The sequence below is a fragment of the Podarcis raffonei genome, chromosome 13 (assembly GCF_027172205.1).
Source record: "Podarcis raffonei isolate rPodRaf1 chromosome 13, rPodRaf1.pri, whole genome shotgun sequence".
NCBI lineage: Eukaryota > Metazoa > Chordata > Lepidosauria > Squamata > Lacertidae > Podarcis > Podarcis raffonei.
The window spans coordinates 10,451,883-10,467,309 of NC_070614.1; the positions used below are offsets into that span (position 1 = coordinate 10,451,883).

At 44.6% G+C, this 15,427-nt stretch overlaps 1 protein-coding gene across 4 annotated transcripts in view; it reads right to left on the reverse strand.

The window, feature by feature from the left end:
- Positions 1 to 15,427, reverse strand: part of PTGES3L (prostaglandin E synthase 3 like) — a 37,872-nt gene that overhangs the window by 12,406 nt on the left and 10,039 nt on the right. For 2 of the 4 annotated variants that reach the window (XM_053361937.1, XM_053361936.1), the window contains exon 8: positions 13,544 to 13,906. Coding sequence is in view for 2 of the 4 variants with exons in the window: in XM_053361935.1 (XP_053217910.1) it covers positions 2,375 to 2,432; positions 2,562 to 2,721; positions 3,952 to 4,080; positions 7,499 to 7,537 (386 nt within the window). In the remaining 2 variants the exon portion in view is untranslated. Of the gene's footprint in view, positions 1 to 2,374; positions 2,433 to 2,561; positions 2,722 to 3,951; positions 4,081 to 7,498; positions 7,664 to 13,543; positions 13,907 to 15,427 lie in introns of those variants that run through there. The other 2 variants (XM_053361935.1, XM_053361938.1) reach the window with 2 other exon arrangements.

Genomic DNA, 15,427 nt, shown 5'->3' on the forward strand with positions numbered 1-15,427 from the left:
AACATATTCCTTGTCAGTTAACAATGCAACGGTACCTCTGGTTGCAAACAGGATCCGTTCCGGAACCCCGTTCGCAACACGAAAGGAACGCAACCCGCGTCTGCACGTGTCGCGATTCGCCACTTCTGCACACGCGCATGACGTCATTTTGCGCGTCTGCGCATGCACGAGCGGCGAAACCCGGAAGTAACCCTTTCCGGTACTTCCTGGTCACGGGGGGATGCAACCTGAAAACGCGCAACCTGAAGCAAACGTAACATGAGGTACGACTGTATTAAATCTGAAGGAGATTTGCTGGTGTAGGAAATTGTGGAAGTGACTTCTCAATAGGACTCTATGGGGAAAGGAACAATTTATAATAATATAATAGTAATAATTTATTGGACCATAGCTGGACCATAAAGAAGGCTGATCACCAAAGAATTGATGCTTTTGAATTCTGGTGCTGGAGGAGACTCTTGAGAGTCCCATGGACTGCAAGAAGATCAAACCGATCCATTCTGAAGGAAATCAGCCCTGAGTGCTCACTGGAAGGACAGATCCTGAAGCTGAGGCTCCAATACTTTGGCCACCTCATGAGAAGAGAAGACTCCCTGGAAAAGACCCTGATGTTGGGAAAGATGGAGGGCACAAGGAGAAGGGGATGACAGAGGACGAGATGGTGGGACAGTGTTCTCAAAGCTACCAGTATGAGTTTGACCAAACTGCGGGAGGCAGTGAAAGACAGGAGGGCCTGGTGTGCTCTGGTCCATGGGGTCACAAAGAGTCGGACACGACTAAACGACTAAACAACAACAATAATTTATTATTTATACCCCTCCCATCTGGCTGAGTTTCCCCAGCCACTCTGGGCGGCTTCCAATCAAGTGTTAAAAACAATACAGCATTAAATATTAAAAACTTCCCTGAACAGGGCTGCCTTCAGATGTCTTTTAAAGATAAGATAGCTACTTATTTCCTTCACATCTGTTGGGAGGGAGTTCCACAGGGCGGGCGCCACTACCGAGAAGGCCCTGTAACCTCACTTCTCGCAATGAGGGAACCACAAGAAGGCGCTCAGCGCTGGATTGCAGTGTCTGGGCTGAATGATGGGGGTGGAGACGCTCCTTCAGGTATCTCTCCTTGCAACCTACAAACTCCACCCAGGAAATGTTAAGCTACAGAAACATGCATGGTGCCTATTCATATTCCAGTGGCTACTGCTATTGCTGTGTGGAGTACTGGTGATTTGTCTGTATCAGTTTCATTACTGATTAATAACCTAGATATTGTTGTGGGCATCCGCCTGTCTCGAGAGACAATGGAGTGCGTCTCTGGGGGGGTGAAGTCAAACTGCTACGTTAGCAGCACCCAAGTGACCACCCTGGGCAGTGTGTAGGCAGGTCCTGGGCTGCCCAAACGACAAGACCCCCCTCTCGGCCTCGCTGACGTGGTCCAAAGGAAAGCAGAGCAAGACATTTGGCACCAGTTTGGTTGCTGGAGTTGCCAGGAGGCGGCATACATGGCGCCTTCCAACTGTCATAGGATCTTCACTCTGGATTGGAGTAAGATTTACTCCTTAGCCCTTTCCTCTCGCTAAGACATCCCGCAAGGCAGTGGAAGTTAAGGATCAGTTTTCCTTCTCCTAGATGGCCAGGTTGACAAGCCCCAACTGCCCCTCACTTCCCTCTGCAGCATGTACAGAAACCGCCTTCTTGACCGTTGGACTCACTATTGGCCTTGTCTGTCCACCAGAGCCTGTCTTCACATGCAGGGGGAATCCCTAACTCACCCAGTTAATTCTCGCATTAAGTATTAGCAAATACGAAAAGAACTCTGGTCCAAGGTTGCTACACAAATCTGTCCTCCTTCCAAGCAGTTCATGAAGTTATTACTACCGTATTTTTCTGTATATAAGATGCCCTCATGTATAAGACGCCCCCTATTTTTAAATAGTGTATAAGATGACCCACAGTTTTCCACATACCTCAGGTTAAGTACTTAATTTGTTCCAGAGGTCCGTTCTTAACCTGAAACTGTTCTTAACCTGAAGCACCACTTTAGCTAATGGGGCCTCCTGCTGCTGCCACGCCGCCGGAGCACGATTTCTGTTCTCATCCTGAAGCAAAGTTCTTAACCTGAAGCACTATTTCTGGGTTAGCGGAGTCCGTAACCTGAAGCATATGTAACCTGAGGTACCACTGTAAAAAAACCTAGTCTTATACACGGAAAAGTACGGTAAATACTCCAATGGTGATCTATGAAGATTCTTGCCACTCTGGGTGCCCCAATTTCTCTCAAGGTTTTGCAGCTCCCCTCTCTCAGACTCATACAAATGCTGCGAACACACACAAGCAGGGAGGAAAGCAATTAGGCAGAGGTGTGCCTCGCTCACCATGATGTCGTCTTGAATCCAAACATCAGATCCGCAATAGCTGTGATGAGATGTTGCCCTAAAAGAGACGATTATAAATGACAGTTTCTCCTTCTCACCAGGAGATTTAAATATATATACATTAAAAATGTGTCTTTTTTGATGATCAGTCTGAATGTGTGGGTATCTCGTTCCATCGGTTCCTTACCTGAATGCTGCTGCATGTGGTCAAAGCGCCGGTCCCAATCCAGCACCAGCTGCACCTCGCTCCCTGGCTCAAGGGGTGTCTGGACAAAGTGTAGAGCATCTGGACCTTGTCGGGTGACCCTTAATACTGGGATGTCATTAATGAGACCCCGGTCATCGGGCTGGAAAAAAGAAGTTAAAGTCACCAGCCCAGCTTTGGGGGAATATTCTCCTGCTGTAGCAGACAAAAGCATGTGTAAAATGGCAATGGTTGTGAGTTGCGAAGCTGAGCAAATGCTATACCACCCTCTTAAAAAAACCACAAATTTGATTAATGAAGCAATTGCTGTGCAGAGGTTCTCTGAATTATCATCACAATATTAATTAGCCCAAGTAAAAGTTTTGATTGTTATTATAGGTTTTTTTTGCATTTTAAATTGCTTTATTGAAATTGTATACAAAAAAACAAGGAAATAAGAAAGCAACATGTAACAAAATTATACATAATAAAGAATAAAAAATATATACTTATTACATTGTATCACATTCTTCTCAAAGGCCCGATGACTTCCCGTCAACCCCTCGTGCTTCTAAACATTATTTAACCTATCGCACATTTTACTCATTATGTTCATATATATTCTCTTTCCTGATACTCATTGATACATTAATTGATTATTATAGAGATTATAAATATAAGGTAATAATCACACACTGAATAAACCCATTGCAATCAATGCACTTCAGTTACCCAAGTCTACTGATTTCAACTACAGTGGTACCTCGCAAGACGAATGCCTCGCAAGACAAAAAACTCGCTAGACGAAAGGGTTTTTTGTTTTTTGAGCTGCTTCGCAAGACGATTTTCCCTATGGGCTTGCTTCGCAAGACGGAAACGTCTTGCAAGTTTGTTTCCTTTTTCTTAACACCGTTAATACAGTTGCGACTTGACTTCGAGGAGCAACTCATAGAACGCGGTGTGGTAGCCTTTTTTGAGGTTTTTAAAGACTTTGGTGATTTTTGAAGCTTTTCCAAAACTTTCCCGACACTGTGCTTCGCAAGACGAAAAAAATCGCAAGACGACAAAACTCGCGGAACGAATTAATTTCGTCTTGCGAGGCACCACTGTACTCTGAACTTTGACTGAAATAAAAGCCCTGGTCATAAGATTTTATTTGGAAGTAAACTGGCGTTTATTCCCCAGTGTGTTTAGGATTGCTGGCTTAAACATATAAAAGAAGCACAGACAAGATCTGGATTTAAGAGTGAACAGGAGATCACACATTTCTAGTAATTCCGTGGAACGATTCAAGTCTTAGTTTCAAGAACTAGGTCAACAGTAAATCCCTAGTAGCATATTAAGATGTATACAATATGTTAGAACCCCCAAGACCAAGAACCAAGATTGGTACCTGCCCTCCACCCTCTGGGAAAAGAATAGTGTCTTCCAAGATGACATGGAATCCCTGAAGTGTCTCCTTCTTTCCACCATTTTCTGTGGACAGTTTTGCAGGGCAGCAGGAGACCACCTGTGTAGTGAACTGGGGAGGAAAAAGAAAGGGGGAATATGCGTGACTATAGCTTCACTAAAGATCTGGAGGTCTTTAGGTTCAGAGGTAATGAAAGGTATGCACTAAACTTAAAGAGATGGAATCTAAAGATGCTGACCAGATGCTTCAGCATGTCTAAAGCCAACAATTTCTAGCAAGAGTTTTCTTCAGGGCAAATTCCCTTATGTACTGTGAAGCAGAGCACAGTTTACTATCTTCTAACTGGCTTTTTGCATGAATTTTGTCGCAACAATAGGTGATAACCAAAGTTAGTCACATTCAAAACCAACTCATTGAAATTAGTGGATATGACTAACTTAGGTCCACTAATTTCAAGTAGAACATACAATGAGTATTTTCAGTATCTTTAGATTATCTATTGTATTTATTATTTCTATCTCACCTTATAACATAAATGCTTCCAAATCAACCTAAGCAAAATGAAGTAATTCTTCACTTTTAATACATATTATAAAACACTTTACTAAACAATTCAAAAGCAAAACAACTGTAGAAGCATACTTTCAATTCAATCCCCAAATGCCTCACAGAATACTTTCACTTATCTTCAAAATTAGAGAAAGGAACAAGAGACAGACCCTTAAAGGCCTCTGTTGTAGATGCCAGAGTCACAACTACAAGGCTGTGTTCTTAGCAGAAGTGGGGGCTTTTTTTGCAATTCATAATTCCCCTTTGCTATAGCTTCCTTCCTCTCCTGTTGATTTAAGATATGCTGTACCTGTTTTTGGTTTTTGTTTTTTTGTATGATGACTTTATTGCACTCTGCAAAAAGCTTTGAGCATCCATTGTACTGTATCAGATTCTGTGACGCCACATTGAATGACAGCCAATTGCTTGGTCCACTGATGTGCTATGCGCTAGGCAAAACACAGAAATGCAGCCATTCCAGTCCCAGGTGGCATGCACCTAGGCTTAAAACTGCGAAACCATAGGGTTGGAAGGAACAACCACCACAAAAGGTCATCAACTCATGGCTGATGCAGAAAAACCCAGTGCTACACCATCTCTTACTGGCAGACATTCAGCCTCATAAGTGTTTAGTCCATGGAAGAACTGTGTGTGGCATAATCAGGGCCGGATTTAGGTTTGATGAGGCCCTAAGCTACTGAAGGTAATGAGGCCCTTTATATGTCCAGCTGTCCTTTGTCAACAAGAAATTGTCGCTGTTTTTTGTGTTGAATACATGCTATATGGTAATTTATGGACCTAATAGATATCTAAAGCCATTTGCACATAACAAAATATGTACTTTATCAGAGTAATTGTTGAAATGAAATACAATTAAGAAGTATATTAATAGTGAAATACAATTAAGAAGAAGTATATTAATAGTGAAATAATTATTAAGCTCTAACTTAAAATGATTTTTTATTCATTACAAACTTAATAATGCAAACATTTGCATTTGGCAATAACAAAAGTTCCTTTAGAAACACAATTTACAAAGACTCATAATCTAGTCTCTAGAAACTTGCTATAACATGAAATAATAATATGTGTAAATATAACATGAAATAATAATATGTCTAAATATATGATGCAAACTATTTATAAATAAACTAATTATAAATAGCAGAATGTAGGCACCCTACATATAGAAATGAGCAAACTAGTGATATTTTAGGGAGCAGGCTCCATTACTTACATCATAGGAGGCTACACAAACAAAACATGGTTGCTGTATGTATGTTTTTTATCTTATATTTTGGAAATGTACATCCAGTTTTTTTCTTTAAATTTTTTGGGGGGCACAAGAGAGTGGAGGCCGTAAGCTACAGCTTGTTTAGCTTAAACGTAAATCCGGCACTGGGCATAATGGTTAGAGCATTGAATTAGGACCTGGGAGACTGGGGTTCAAATCCCCTTTTTGGACACGAAGCTCACAGATCAGTCACTGCTTCTCTGCCTAACCTACCTCACAAGGCTGTTGTGGGGAATTAAATGAGTAAGGAGAGAACCATGTACACCACCATCAGCTCCTTGGAGAAAAAGCGGAGTTCTATAAAGTTAGTAAATGATAAATAATAATAAACCTCCCCCAGGACATGCCTGTTGTTTGTGTATCAGAGACTAAAGCCAGTGAGGTGAAGGATGGCTATAATTCTGGACCAGCAAAGTGTTCAAATTTTCATTCAGCCATGAACTTCACTTAGTGATCTTGGGACAGTAACTGCCTCTCAGCCCAACCTAAGGTTACCAGATTTTTTCCAATGAATCTGGGGACACTTTTCAACTTCAATGGATTTTGTATCGGGACTGATTTGTAAATCCGGGGACTGTCCCCGGGAAATGTGGACATCTGGTAACCTTAGCCTAACCTACCCCACAGGGTTGCTGCTGAAGAGAAAACAGAGGAAGGGTATGTATGGCACCTTGGAGCTCCTTGCAGGAAAGGTGGGATATAAATATAATAATAATAAATAACAATGCTAAGACCTGTAAATAGGGCTACAGAAGAGGAGCGAGAGAGAATCGATTTAATTTGGGCAGGAGGAAAGCATCTTATATGAAGCAAATTTTCTCTTATTATTAGCAGCAGTAGTAGTATTATGGGACGCAGGTGGCGCTGTGGGTTAAACCACAGGGCCTAGGACTTGCCGATCAGAAGGTCGGCGGTTCAAATCCCCGTGACGGGGTGAGCTTCTGTTGCTCGGTCCCTGCTCCTGCCAACCTAGCAGTTTGAAAGCACATCAAAGTGCAAGTAGATAAATAGGTACCGCTCTGGCGGGAAGGTGAATGGCGTTTCCGTGCGCTGCTCTGGTTTGCTAGCCACATGACACGGAAGCTGCATGCCGGCTCCCTCGGCCAATAAGGCGAGATGAGCGCCGCAACACCAGAGTCATCTGCGACTGGACCTAATGGTCAGGGGTACCTTTACAGTGCTACCTCTGGTTACATACTTAATTCGTTCTGGAGGTCCGTTCTTAACCTGAAACTGTTCTTAACCTGAGGCACCACTTTAGCTAATGGGGCCTCCCGCTGCTGCCGCACCCCCGCTGTGCAATTTCTGTTCTCATCCTGAAGCAAAGCTCTTAACCCAAGGTACTATTTCTGGGTTAGCGGAGTTTGTAACCTGAAGCGTATGTAACCTGAAGTGTATGTAACCCGAGGTACCACTGTAGTATTACAGATCTCGGGGCGATTCACAACATAAACATACAATATAACAAACACAAAATAAAAATACTGATTGATCTCCCATTAAAAGCTTGTTGGTGGTTTTCTCTGCTGCCAAAGGAGTAAGGAACCAATGTCCGCACAGGAACCATCGATGCGAATTTGCTTTCATCCGCAATGATGCGAACTGGCACGAACTGTAACGGTATATATGCAATTAACGGAAACAAGCGCCACCCCGCATCCCAAATTCCCTCGGTTCCTTTCACACCTGCCGGACCCAGCTGTCCCGCTGGCACATGAACGCCATGGAGCCACCAGCAGCGTCGGACCCCAGCGACCCCGGAACACGTTGGTCGGCACCTTTAGGCTTCAGGCGCAGCGAAACAACAGCTGTGACGGGTCACTTCCGCCCGGCCTAAGGCGAGCGGCGAAGGACATAACTAGCCCCGAGTTTCCCTTGCGCTTAGCTGACGAAGGGAAAGGGGCGGGGCCTCGGTCTCCTACATTGGTTCAAATGGGATTGGTTTATATTTCCGTGTTAAACGAATACCGAAGCGCCTTACTGGACAATAAAATAAACAATAGACATACCAAGAGTACATACAGCATAAATTCTGCAATCACAAGCAAAAGCCATTCTTTGTTTATTTCTCAAAATTTAGACACCACTTGCTCATAGCTGTCAAGTTTTCCCTTTTTTAAAGGGAAATTCCCTTATTCCCAATATGATTCCTCGCAAGAAAAGGGAAAAGTTGACAGCTACGCATTTGCTTCCTAAAAAAAGAAAAGAACCCTCAAAGCGGTTTACAAAAATATAAAACCGAGAAAAATTCACAAACCCTACTCTGCAAAACATGCAAAAGTTTAAAACTCCAAAAAAGTGGGATAAAATGACCTCAGCTTTCTAAGCGTTTGGGCAGGCTGCTTGTCCAAACAATATTGTTTTATGATCTATAAAAACTATTAGCAAAACAGCAACTGTCAGATTTTTGGCAGCCGTAGAATAACAGAAAATGTGTATTTTCCAGGCCAATGTAGGAGAGTGTTTGGTAGTTGTTAAAATGTTCCATATGGAGGTACAGAGCAGAGGAGGCGCTTACATGTTTGTGAAAAGGGATTTTCCTCAGCTATTGCTATTCAAGATGTTCAAACTTTTTCTCACGGAGCCGGCCCACCCATGAGGGAAGATGAGGCAATTGCCTCAGGCAACAGGGTCCACAGAGGCAGCAGATCCCAATGTAGGATCTTTATTTCCCTTCCCCACTATTCCTGATGTAGATCTTCATTCACCCCTATTTACCCTGGCTGGGAGGAGGGGGCGCCATTTTGTTGTTGTTCGCCTCAGGTGCCAAAATATATTGGGCCAGCCCTGCTCTCTCACCCATCAACACACAGTACACACACATACACATCCCATGGGCAAACCTTTGATCGAGTGGGGGGGGGGTTATTACAGTTGCCGCTGCTCCTTGCAATGGGAAGGCGTGGGGAGGGGGAGCGGCAGTGCTAATTTGCGCATGCTAATTAACAGCGTGGCTAAAATTTTCATTCTTTTGGAAGGAAGCAGGTCTGGAAAAAGGGGGGTAATTGCTGTACAAAGCAGTGTGATTTGAAATTGGTCAGCTGCTGTTGCGAATGAGTGGAGGGATTTGGCGCAAGCAGGACTGCAAAGCGTTTTGTAACGTGAAAACTAAAAGCAGCAGGAGAAAAACCCCATATTTGGGCAGTTCTTTTATCAGGCCAATCAAATTAACGTGCAAGCATGCAAGCCATCAGGCTACAATGGTAAACAAAGCAAGGGAGCGGAAGTGGGTTGGAATAATATATTTGTGTGTGTGTATTTGGCTGATAGTAAAGCCATTTAGGTCATAGCTGCCAAGTGTCCCTTATTTGAAGGGACAGTCCCTTATTCCAACGCCATGTCCCGCTGCTGTCCCTTATTGATGGATGTCCCTTAAATGATGTCCCTTAAATTTCAAAGGAAGCAGCTCCTCTCCCTCCCTCCCTGCCGGCCAGGGAGGAGAGAGGCTCCAACTGTGTTGCTTGGCTGTGTTGCTCACCCAATAAGAAGTCTAAGAACAACTGGGGGGTGGAGCTTGCATGCCTTGTGTGTGGCTAGTTAATGCAAGCTGAGGGGGTTTTTAAATGCTGGACGCCATTTTGTTGCACGTGCTGCTGCAAACTTTGCAGTGCAAAGCCAGGCTGGGGAGCCATCTTAAGTTGAGGCTGCATAGGCCTTGTGGTGCATGTGATTCAGATTCTATTCAGTTGAACTTCTGGTTACAAAGTTGGTTGGACAGTGTTCTCGAAGCTACCAGCATGAGTTTGACCAGACTGCAGGAGGACAGGAAGACTGGAGTGCCTGGAACAGGTGAGGCTGCAGGTCCCTTATTTTGGCCGCTGGTCCCTTATTTTCAAGGCTGCTGGTCCCTTATTTTCAAATCTGTAAGTTGACAGCTATGATTTAGGTCTACATCTGGCACGAGTCTGAAGCTGGTTTGGAGGGGAAGTTAGCAGATGTTCAAAGGAGGCTCTGCAGGTTTCAGGTTTGCACCAGGGCTTACCGGGGAGTTAAAAGCCGGTTGGGAAGAAGAAACATAATGCATTTGTAACAGCTGGTTTTTGTACATTCATTGCTAGGCGTTGCATGTTTCTTCTTCCCGATAAGCCTTGGCTTTAGCACTAGCCAAATATTATTTTTCTGTCCCTCCCCCTTGCTTTTATTTTCAACCTCTAACCTGATGAAGAAAACTCAAAAGCTCTGTGCACTATTTTGTAATATTTTGGTGAGCCTAATCAAGATATTGTCCCAATACAGATTTTGGAGATTTGGTAATATGGAAGATGCCTTAACAATAATATTTCTGTGCTTGATGAAAAACATGATTTTGCTAATGTGTAGCTATTGTTTAAATTAAAGGGAGGGCAGAAGGGTAGAGTAGACTTGATTTTTCCAAACCCATCCCAGGACAGCATACTGCCGATCTGTTGAGGCATAGCCCACCTGGCAAGATGGTCTCTCTCTCTCTCTCTCTCTCTCTCTTTGTTCTTGATCTGCGTGATCACATTTAGAAACCCCTTTTGAATCAAAAGACTCACCTTAAGATGATGATCAGCTATTCAGTTCAGTGACCAAACTGTTGCTTGGAGACTCATGGTTCCCTCAAGGAATAAATATTACAAGCTAGCAGGAAGGATCCCTAGTGCTGGTAGCTACAGTGGCTTCAGGTTTCTAAAGCTTTGGGTTAACCACACAATGGGCCTCCTATGAAATTCTGGACAGAATATAAAGTACTTCTTTGATCAATCTCGTAGTTAAAACTATGGAACTTGTTTCTGCAGGAGACAGTGATGGCCACCAACTTGAGCAACTTTAAAAGAGGATAAGAAGTTCGTCCATGGCTTCTACCAATGGTGGAAGCTATATTCTGCCTTCATGGTCAGAGGCAGTCATGCTACTGAACGCCAGTTGCTGGACACTGCTTGAGGGGAGACTGCTGTTGAGCTCAGCTCCTGCTGGCAGGTTTCCCACAACCTGGTTGTGGTTGGCCACTGTGAGAACAAGATGCTGAACTAGATGAGCCATTGGCCTGGTTCTTACATTCTCAGAAGAGGTGTTCCATTTTTGCCAGCTTCAGGGTGGTTATGACTCTTACTGAAGCAGATACCAACATATGAAGCAAGAAGCCCACCCTGATTGTTGACATTCTGTGTGCAATTTGGCTCATGGTGGTCTTTTGAAACAGTTTGCCAGTGCAATCCTGCATAGAACTACAGTGGTACCTCGGGTTACAGACGCTTCAGGTTACAGACTCTGCTAACCCAGAAATAGTACCTCAGGTTAAAAATTTTGCTACAGGATGAGAACAGAAATCGCGTGGCGGCAGGGCAGCGGCAGGCCCCATTAGCTAAAGTGGTACCTCAGGTTAAGAACAGTTTCAGGTTAAGAACGAACCTCCGGAACGAATTAAGTTCTTAACTTGAGGTACCACTGTACTTACAATTAAGCCCCATTATAGTTCAAATGGCACTTACCTCCAGGTCAGTGGGCATACATACAGTGGGCCTTGTTAAGTTATTAGCCGCTTCATTTCCCCAAGGCCATGTTTAGTGAACTCTTGCAAACTTTGGGCATGTCATGCTAACTGCATACCTCATTAACGTTCAAGTATTACAGTCCTTGCATTTAATGAACAGGTACTTTTGAGCTAGTCAGTGTCATTCTACCTGAATAGGCACCTGATCCCTCCTTTTTGGACTGCATAATATATTTTAATATTGTTTTTCATAGTGGATCATGCTTTGCTCTTATGGAACAGCATACTTCCATCTTTCGTATGGTGCATAAGAAGTAACCTGGTGGGGAGGGGCAAGAACATGGGCAGACAATCTGACCTGAAACCCAATTCTTCCATAGTGAATTTGCAATCCTAACCCCATTCAAGCCCTAACTGAATTCAATCAGGTTTACTTCTGAGTAGACATGGTTAGGCTTGTGTTGTAGGTTTCAAGCTTTTTGTTATGTATGCCTACCCCATTTTGCCCACATTTACCAAACTGACAACATGAAATAAGCCTTGAAAATTTGAAAGCATGACGGGAATTCTTTCTTTACCTCCCTCTCTTGGCCTTTCACTGCAGACTGTCAGCTTGGTAGACCTACTGTGAGTTTAGCAGTGCTTGGTTTATGCTTGTTTCTGGTGGCTGAGATTGTAGTTGGAAGGATCTAGGCTCAAGTGTAGTTAAAGCCATGGTTTTTCGCAGTAGTGATGTATGGAAGTGAGAGCTGGACCATCAAGAAGGCTGATCGCAGAAGAATTGATGCTTTTGAATTCTGGTGCTGGAGGAGACTCTTGAGAGTCCCATGGACTGCAAGAAGATCAAACCGATCCATTCTGAAGGAAATCAGCCCTGAGTGCTCACTGGAAGGACAGATCCTGAAGCTGAGGCTCCAATACTTTGGCCACCTCATGAGAAGAAAAGACTCCCTGGAAAAGACCCTGATGTTGGGAAAGATGGAGGGCACAAGGAGAAGGGGACGGCAGAGGACAAGATGGTTGGACAGTGTTCTCAAAGCTACCAACATGAGCCTGACCGAACTGCGGGAGGCAGTGGAAGACAGGAGTGCCTGGTGTGCTCTGGTCCATGGGGTCACGAAGAGTCGGACACGACTAAACGACTAAACAACAACAAAGGCTCAAGTGTTGGGAGACTTTGGCCCTCCAGGCATCCTTGGACTCCAAAACCCATCACCTCTGTCCACTGGCCACATTTGCTGGGGTTGATGGGAGTTGTAGTTCAGCAACATCTGGCAGGCCAAAGGTTCCCCACATTCCATCCAACTTATATTTTTAATCCTTATCTGCAGTCAGGAATTCTGTAGCCACACTAACCTAGATTTACAGGGAGGAAGAACAAATCAAACGTAGCCTTTCCTATCTGAGGGTGTCAGTGAAGCAATTGGCATATTTTGAGCTTCTTTGCTAGTGTACCTGGTCAAGCATGTTGGATCTCTCCTTCGCAGCCCGGCAACACTTGTGATAGGAATTTTATGGTCTTAGATATATGGTAATGTTCATAAGTGTACCAACCAAGCATGTACATAGATCAGTACAGGAAGGCCAACCTGGAACCGTTTTGATTCCTAAACTGACCAAATCTTTTCTCTGCAAGGTCAAAATGGAAAAGCCTCCCCATTGTCTTTTCCTTCACAAATCCTGTCTTAAGGGTATGTCTGTGTTTGAACAGGGTGTGAGCCTGTGACATGGCCAAGGAACTAAGTATTTATCATTACAAAAGACTGGCCAGGCTACCCAGGAAATCCAATCAAGTAACCTGCCAGATAGGAGATAAACAACAACAGGAGAAAAACAACATTCAAATTTCTGTTTTAGACTGCCTTTTCTGTGATGTAGGTGTGATGTATCTGGGGGGTGGTCTAAGGTTACATCCCTTCTGTGATGTATGTATGATGTTTCTGGGGGTGGTCTTGATCTACAGGGTGGCAATTTCAAAAGTCTTTATAAGGCCTTGTGTGCCATTTTTCTGGGTCCTCCTCCTTTCCTGCGTGTGAGGGGGGAGTACCCTGTTGCAACAGATCAATAAAGATCAAGCTTACTAGCTGCTTTGCTTCTCAATATTCTCTGGTTGGCCTCTGTTATTTTCTCCTACCAATAGGGAACCTATGTAAGGACTCTATATGGGCTCTTGGATACCCCATAAGGGAAAAGGGCAATTTTTGTTTCCAACACACTCAAGACTAAACAAAAACCATTCTCTCCGCTGCAGCAATGGGTGACGGCCAACAAAAAGCTCAGAACTGTTACCAGTGTTTATTGGCAGAGATTTGAATAGCTTTGAACCTATATATACAACATGTTTAAGGAACAATAAACTCTACAGAGAGAAGCTGGGGACATGAAAAAGGGATGCAGGGAGCTGTAGGTCAGAGAGGCTGGAGAGAAAAGCAGAAACAGGGAGGTGTGGTATTGCCCATCTATTAATGAGAGTCTTGGAGGAGAGAGTCCCAGTCTACGGTTCGCAGCCGTCATGCAATCTCTTGGAGCAAAAGTGAAAAGAATGAAAATCCCGAGGGAATCAGAGTCCATCAATTCAACTTGCTCCACGACTTTGTCTCACGCCTACTTCTTGTTCAATCCCAGCATTGCTTTTGTACCTGGTGGTGGTAGGGAGAATAATCACAGAATTCACAACGTCTCACAAATGGGATGAAGGCAAAGAAGGGATGAGGAATTGTGCATCACAGCAAACAGCAGGCTCTTCAGAGCCACCTCCACTTCCGGATGTTCGGGGCTCAAGGCCAGTGTGTCAAGGGCTGGCACATTCTTGGGCACCTGCCCAGGCCCACTGCCAACCTGCAGGTGTGTTCCTCTTCCTCCCTGACCTGTCAGCATGCTGCCTTGCCCTCCCCCAAGGCATAGCTTGAGAAAGGAGCAGGAGGCTATACTTGTCTTGTTCTCTCCTTCTGGGCTGTGGCGCGAGGACAGTGACAGGTAGGAGGGGGTTCAGCTCAGGGTGGAGGGCCCACCAAAGGTCTTTAGGTCAAGGGCTCCATAAAGCTTGGGAACAGACACTGTCAGAGCTGGGTGGAGATTCTTTTGACTGCAAAATGGTAAAGGTAAGGTAAAGGATCCCTGGACAGTTAAGTCCAGTCAAAGGCAACTATGGGGTTGCAGCGCTCATCTCGCTTTCAGACTGAGGGAGCCGGCGTTTGTCCACAGCTTTCCAGGTCATGTGGCCAGCAGGACTAAACGGCTTCTGGTGCAACAGAACACCATGACGGAAACCAGAGTGCACGGAAACACCGTTTACCTTCCCACCACAGCAGTACCTATTGATCTACTTGCACTGGTGTGCTTTCGAACTGCTAGGTTGGCAGGAGCTGGGACAGAGCAATGGGAGCTCACCCCGTCGCGGGGAATCCCACAGCAGAGCAAAGGATTCTTTGTTAGTATTCTGGCTTGAGATTTCGAATCTAGTAGCAGTATCATACTGCTTTTAACAGTCATGGCTTCCACCAAAGAATCATGGGAAGTGTAGTTGGTTAGGGCCGCTGAGAGCTGTTAGGAGACCCCTGTTCACCTCACAGAGCGACAATTCCCAGAGTTCCCTGGGAAGAGGGTTGTAGCCACTCTTGAGAATTGCAACCCTGCGAGAATCAAGGTCTCCTAGCGACTCCCTATACCATTTAAAGATATAAAGGTAAAGGACCCCTGACAGTTAAGTCCAGTCGCGAACGACTCTGGGGTTACGGCACTCATCTCACTTTACTAGCCGAGGGAGCCGACGTTTGCCCGCAGACAGTTTTTCAGGGTCATGTGGCCAGCATGACATGCTATGGCGAAACCAGAGCAGTGCATGCAAATGCCGTTTACCTTCCCACCGGAGTGGTACCTATTTATCTACTTGCACATTGACGTGCTTTCGAATTGCTAGGTTGACAGGAGCTGGGACCAAGCAACAGTAGTGCATTGCGGGGATTCAAACTGCCAACCTTCGATCGGCAAGCCCTAGGCTCAGTGGTTTAGACCACAGCACCACCTGTGTAATTGTAGTTACAAAACTACAATTCCCAGGATTCTTTGGGGCCTGCCCCTGAGACTCTGCCCTGACAGTTTAAGATTGGCCTAGAAGCTCAAAAAAACTGCAGCGGTCTGACATTCTTTTGCGATAGCTA